At 35.3% G+C, this 7,170-nt stretch overlaps 1 protein-coding gene across 9 annotated transcripts in view; it reads right to left on the bottom strand.

The window, feature by feature from the left end:
- The window catches only part of Nfat5 (nuclear factor of activated T cells 5), a 79,664-nt gene that overhangs the window by 28,018 nt on the left and 44,476 nt on the right, over positions 1–7,170 (bottom strand). For all 9 annotated transcript variants that reach the window (XM_031341336.1, XM_031341337.1, XM_031341339.1 and 6 more), the window contains one exon: positions 2,429–2,621. In XM_031341336.1, the coding sequence (XP_031197196.1) occupies positions 2,429–2,621 (193 nt within the window). The remainder of the gene's footprint in view (positions 1–2,428; positions 2,622–7,170) is intronic.

The raw sequence follows: 7,170 nt of genomic DNA, 5'->3' as shown, positions 1-7,170 counted from the left end.
CTCAGAAATCTGCCTGCCTCTGCCTCCCAAGTGCTGGGATTAAAGGCGTGTACCACCACTGCCCGGCTTTTTAAAATTTTTGTTTATTCGTTTGTTTGTTTGTTTGTTTATTGAGACAGGGTTTCTCTGTGTAGCCCTGGCTGTCCTGGAACTAACTCTGTAGACCAGGCTGACTTTGAACTCAGAAATCCACCTGCCTCTCAAACATTTTCTTATGAAGAAAAACTGGACCCTGTCTCGAAAAACCAAAACCAACCAAACAAACAAAAAACCCCCAAAAACAAAACAAAAAACCCCAAAGAACCTGGAGTCAGGTGTGGTGGCATGCACTTTAAATCACAGCAGAGGCAGGTGGATCTCTGAGTTCCAGGACTATATAGAGTGCTGTCTAAAAAAAAAGTCATAAAAAATAAAAAAGGAAAAGAAGTGGAAGAATGGGGAGCACTGGAGAGATGGCTCAATTAAAAGCTAAGTTCATAACAAAAATTAAACAAAAACTGGGTCTTTACAGAAAACTACTATATTAGCTCTACAATAACTACATTTTATTTAATTTAGAAGTGTTAACTCTAAACTGTCAAATAACCTATTTGTGTAAGATAGGAATGGATACACAATTGCCTAGACAGTACATGGATTACACAGGATCTGCTACCACCACTGGATTGTGTTAATAGCAACATCTTCATCATCAATTGAGAATATATATGATAAATTTTACTACTTAAGCAGTTTGAGGAGAAAAATATTTGAAATGCAGCCAAACAAATGACAGGAAAATGGAGTTCAAAGACTGGATTATTAAACCCTGGGCCAGAACATCATCTATGATCAGAGTAAGATATGTGATCATTGTAGACCTCTAACAAAACTCTCATAAATAAATAATAGTTCATATTCAGAATAATAGTTATAATAGAAAATGTTTTAAATTTTGGTTCTTGATATATCTTAAGTAAGTAAGACACATAACAGGCAAGAGAGAAATTCAAGTTTTGTTTTGTGTATATTTGGCTGGATATTTTCATAGTTTAGTCAGCATTTTTAATCTGATTACCTGCTTTTATGTTGTGCTTGGTCTAAGTATTTACAAATTTATCCATGTTATTGATTAATTGCCTGACTGTGATAGGGAATGGAATGACTGCCCTCAGCAGACACTTGTTCCTTTCCAACTAGTTCTGTAGTAACCACATTTCCATTAAAACATTACATAAACTACTACATAATCCATTTGTAGAAGGAGACCACAATGGATATACACTTATTTCTTTAATTATTTGCCTGATTATGATAATCTCTGCACAAATATGCTAATATAATAGAATAGAAGAGATGTGACTTTTTGTAATTTTTTTCTTGCATCCTTTATCAACAGCTTCAACTGCCTGGCCTGAAAAGGTAATTCTGATAATTTTAAGAATCTTATTTTCTGAGCTGAGCAGTGGTGGCACATGCCTTTAATCCCAGTGCTTGGGAGGCAGAGGCAGGTGACTCTCTGAGTTCCAGGCCTGCATGGTCTACAAGTAAGTTCCAGGACAGCCAGGGTAACACCAAGAAAACCTGTCTCAAAAAACCAAGAGAAAAAAAAACCTTATTTCCATGTTGTTATGTTTTGAGACAAGTGGCTGGCCTTGAACTCTCTATGTTCTCTATGAAGACTATGATTGGCCTCTAATTTATATTAGAGCTGCCTGTCTCTGCCTCCTAAATGCTGGAGTTAAAAGCATGTGCTACCATGCCTGGTGAAGTTCTTAATAATTTCTACTATTTTTTTTTTGCATTTACTTTAAAATTTCTTCTTAGTGCATTTTTGGATGAATCTAACTATCACTATTAAACAAAGGAGGAAGATAGTTAATGACTGCAGATATTTCAGAACATACTCTCATCTCTCAAACTAAAATTCACCCAGGCATGCTGGCTTACATCTATAATTCAAGCACTCAGGAGGCAGGAGGCTCTAGCCATGAATTCAAGGCTGGTGTGGACTACATATTGAGTTCCTGGTTAGCCTGAGTTATAGTGAAACATATCTCAGAAAAACAAAATCAAACAGATAGGTAAACAATTCAGATGTTATCTAAGTACTACTTGGCTTATGGCTCAGACATTTGTTTTCTATTATACTAAGCAAATACCTCTACCCTTCTATTTCAGCAACCTTTTCCCAGGCTTAAAATAATTAGTAAAATTGAAGGAAATTCATCACATAGATAAGTATTATTTTTACATGTTATTTGATGGTTATGCATGGGGAACATGTATGTGGGACATGTCTGTGCCATGGTGTGGTTGTGTGGCCGTCAGGATAATCATGTAGAGCCAGTTCTCTTCTCCCATAATTGAGAAGGTTCTGGGGATAAACCCTCACCTACAAAGTTGCCTCATGGGCAGGTCTTCATACAATACTAAATAAAATGATTACCTTCACCGTAGGAAAACCTTGCTGTGTTCTATCTTTTACAGAGCCTCGGCTGCCCTCTGTCAGGTACCGGGCTCGGTGTTGGGTTTCAGGCTGTACCACTATCTTCAGCTCCTTCCCCTCACTTTTAACCGGATACTGTCCACACAACATAGGGCTCTTCTTTACTCCAGTTCCCTTTTGGCTGTCCAATGTTCTGAGAATCCAAAGCACAACATGAAGGAAATATCAAAAACAGTCTTCTATAAAAAGCTATCTTAGAGGAAGAAACAGAAAGGCAATTAACACTGAAAACAACTACTTAGCCTATAGATAAAATAGAACACAGCCTAAAGGAGGAAGAAACATCTTTTATAACCAAAGTATCTTTAAAATATTTTGAACCAAGTGTAACTACTTGCCATGAAAGAGAAAGCTGGACAGGAAAGAGAAAAAATACAGTTGGTTGGCAGGAGAAAGACAGTGTGATAATTATTGTTTCCTCACTGCAATTCAGTTAAAATAAAATATAAAAATTACACATAACAGTCACATAAAGCTAAAAGACTAATTAAGGTTACTTTTTAATCAGACTTGCAAAACAAAAGAAAAAAAAAAGGAATTAGCAAAAACTACCAAAACAGCACAAAAAGGAATTTAGCTAAAACTACCTAAAAGATTCAACAATGAAGGTACATGTGGTATATCCTTTTGGACTCCTTTCTCAGTAAATCAAAATGAGAAATTTATAATAAAAAAATCAGTGATTCAATTTTTATTGGGAAATGAGATTTAGTAAATAATCAGTGTGAATTTTTTTTTTAGATTACTTTTATCTGTGGCTGGATAAATGATTAAAGTAAAAAAAATCTTAAAACCTGAGCTCTATACTACTGGTAATTCTACTTGGTGGTTTTTTTTTTGTTTTTTTTAAATTGTGGAAGCTTTGTTTTGTTGTTTGGAGATAGGGTCTCATATAACCCAGACTGTCTGTTGTATAGCTAAAGATGGCCTTGAGGTGCAGATCCTCCTGTTGTCCCACCTACCTAAGCAAGGGTCCATCTAAAACTGTGTTAATTTAAGCATTTCTTTGTTTATAATACAATATCTAAAATAGTGTTTAGGACTTCTATAAAGTAGCTAATGTAATGCAAATACCTTATGAAAATAAGCAGAAAAAACCCCTACCCTTCAGTAACATGAAATAGATTTAAAATTATCCATGTATATTCTTGAAAAGTCAGGGCCTATCATGCTTTTTATTTTTTGTACTCACAGAAAGTAACCAGATCCCCAGAGGAATATTATGATTTTAAAAACAGAAGAACAGCTTTAAACCTGGCCTTAAAATTTACCAATCCAGTTGTGGCCACGCTGCTGCCTCAGGCATAAGAGCAAAGGGAAGGCAGGCAGTCACTCAGTTGAAAAGACTCCCTATGACAGGGACAGAAGTACAGAGAAAAGGGCAGCACTGGTAACTGAGGTAGGAGTCCTGGGGACTAACAGGGCAAGCTCATCCGAGATACTTGCTAACGGAGGCAAACAGGAAGGAGAAACAGACCAGGAGAGCAGAGAGGGAAAGGAGTTTTTGCAATGGTAAGAAGGGCAGGCCCAGACCTTACTTGGATGAGAAATGCCATTAATGCCATTCACCTACATCTGACACAGCTAACTTGGAGATAACCTGGATGTATAAGTCATTTTAGAGTTCCCGGAGGACTGAATCTATGAACAAAGTATCCGTCTAAAGTGGAATAATGGGGAAGTAACATTTTTTTCTTTTTAGCATTCTGAGTGAATTTAAATGTTAGGATTGAAGAGTGTACAATTTCTTATACATGAGATTCTGTAATAATCTGTTTTGTATTCATCTTATTACCAAAGCAAAAAAAAAAAGTATATTTAAACTATGCAAAAATATCTCCCACAGGAACTATAATTATAGTGTAATGACAATAGCAATTTACATAAGTGACTAGATTATGGGCCATTTACTTACTTTTTTGTATTTTTCCAAATACTTATAATTCATATGTATTGATCATAAAAATGAAAAATTTGATACTGAAGTATTAAGAAAACTTGAATGATATGACAACTTACTTCATCAGGTGAGACTTTTATTTATACTAATCAAGCTAATATTTTGAGTAAATCAAAATGATTCCTGTAAAACAAGTATCTTATTTGCAATGAATGTTTGTTGAGTGAGTTGATATATATAATATGCATATATATAATATATATGCTCACATACACACACACACACACACACACACACACACACACACACACGCACTAAAAAGACCGCAAGAAATTAAATTTAATTCCTACCATACTGAAAATATTCCTGCTGGGTTTTTTGGGGGGCTGGGGGAAGAATTCTTGCCACATAGCCCAAACTGATCTTGAACTCACTACTGGCCAGGCTGGTCTCCTGCTCACAAACCCACAGCCTCAGCTTCCCAAGTGCTGGTTTACATGAGATTACCACCCGCCATGCCCGGCTCTGAAATAGATTCTAAAAATCTCTTTATTCTCTAAGTTTAAATGTAAAAGTGGAAAATGTATATTTTTATCTACAGACATGTAAAACAATGAAATCATCAACTAATTCTTAAAAAAGTAGTAATTCAATTTATAAACTGTTGAGGTAAAACAGCTTCAGTTCATTACATGGGGATTAGCTGATTATTTTTGCAGGGCTGGATATCAAAGCCAGGGCTTCCTCATGTTAGAAAGAGACTTTAGTCTGGAGTCTCATATCTAAATGACAACTACCATAGACAATGTATTGTGGCATATTCTACTTAGAAGTCTTAGCATGACATTCACGTTCTTTTGTGCTAGATATTCCTCCAGGTTTTCTGTCAAAGAAATAATTTTAACTACAAAAAGGCCTAAAATGGCCTCCATATCCATATGATATCATATCTAAACTTCTAGAACTTTAAAAGAAATAGGGCTGCTGATTCCCAGGACATTAGTGAAGAATTTAAGATTGATATGGTCAGCAACACTGACATACAAAGAGGCTTTAAAGAAGATGTTTCCTTAATAAGCCCCAACTTTTTAGTTGTAAAAATAATCATCTTTCTGTTCATCAGTTATCAAGGCTTCAGGCATCATGGAGATAAATGAACTGCTAGAAGATATGCAACACATCGCAAGTTCATTTAATAAATATTTAGCATTATTTAGACTTCAAATTGTGTCATATTGAAGACTTTATAATTTATCTCTCAAAACATTTCAAAATTTCATGTTTCGGGCTGGTGAGATGGCTTAGCAGGTAAGAGGAGCGACTGCTCTTCTAGAGGTCATGAGTTCAAATCCCAGCAACCATATGGTGGCTCACAACCATCCATAATGAAATCTGACACACTCTTCTGTGTATTCATTTATAATAATAAATAAATCTTAAAAAAAAATTCATGTTTCTAACATCTTTCTCATTGTTTAAAAAAAAAAGAAGCAACTAGCTAGAACTGAAGGATGTTTAAGAATGGTTGGCTGTCCATGTATTTTACATTTGGTTTCATCTTTTCCTCAATATATCTTATAAATTCAAATTTTAAACTTCTTTATCATTTCCATATACTATTGTTAAATAATTTTCCATTACCTAAGAAGATGGGCATTTCTTCTGCTGCTTCATGGAGTTTCTGCTTCATGAATTATTTCATGAAAGTTTTGTCTTGACCAATGTCATTATACTTTCCCTGGTAACCTCAAATCATTTCTAAGATATATCTATCATACAAAAGCAGAAGCAGAAAAGATGTAGGTCAAGACATCTCTAATCAGCAACAGTAAAACACTGTTTGAGTATCCCCACGTCAGAACACTACTGTTCTTAACTGGAAACTTTAATAACCATTTCAGTACAAATAGGAAAATATCTTTCACTGTAACTTTGGAAACAAAGACCCTTTCCACTGCAGCCCAAATAAGCCCACATGTATTTACTGCCATGCACACACCTTTGAGATCTGCGCGATCAGTCACACTTCCTTATGTGAGTGACTTGGAGTGCCCAGCACATTTCAGAGTCTTAGTCCTCATTTTATCTTAGACTCAACACTCCTTCTAGAGCTCTGAAGTGCTAAGCTGTGCCGTGTTAGGAAAGGCTGTACCTCATCTTCTTTTGGATACTGCCTAATCTAGACTTTTTGAAACTGTAAAGCATGTAAATTATTTAACTAGAGCATTCTAAAGGAGTTTTAATGAAAGTATAAAGAAAAAGCATAGGCTTTTTTTTTTAAATTAATTTTCAGGTTAGACTGTAAGGACATGAGTTTCATTTTAGGGTTTCATACATTTGAGTATAGACTTACTAACTTTAAAATGTACACAGGAAATATTTAAGGACACATTTAATCTTTATTATGATAAAGACTGAATTGGATTTTTTAATGTAACGAAACAAAGATGTTATCACAAAGTACACCAATCTAAGCTTTCAGACTATTTCTTTTGTGATGGGAGGAAACTGCAAATGATCCTGTAAAACCTAATGAGTCACACTCAGTGCCTCCTAAAACACCAATTCTCAAAATCTAGTGAGTTAAAGTTTATTGAATATATAGCAGAAACGATTATTTTCAAAAGTCTAGCAACTAAATATTACAATTAAAATACTAAAAGAATCCTAAGCCAGGCAGTGGTGGCGCACGCCTTTAATCCCAGCACTCAGGAGGCAGAGGTAGGTGATCTCTGAGTTCAAGAGGCCAGCCTGGTTTACAAAGCAAGTTCCAGGATAGCCA

The sequence above is a fragment of the Mastomys coucha genome, unplaced genomic scaffold (assembly GCF_008632895.1).
Source record: "Mastomys coucha isolate ucsf_1 unplaced genomic scaffold, UCSF_Mcou_1 pScaffold22, whole genome shotgun sequence".
Taxonomy (NCBI): domain Eukaryota; kingdom Metazoa; phylum Chordata; class Mammalia; order Rodentia; family Muridae; genus Mastomys; species Mastomys coucha.
Note: the sequence above shows the minus strand (reverse complement) of the source record. Positions and strands in the feature narration are given on the sequence as shown.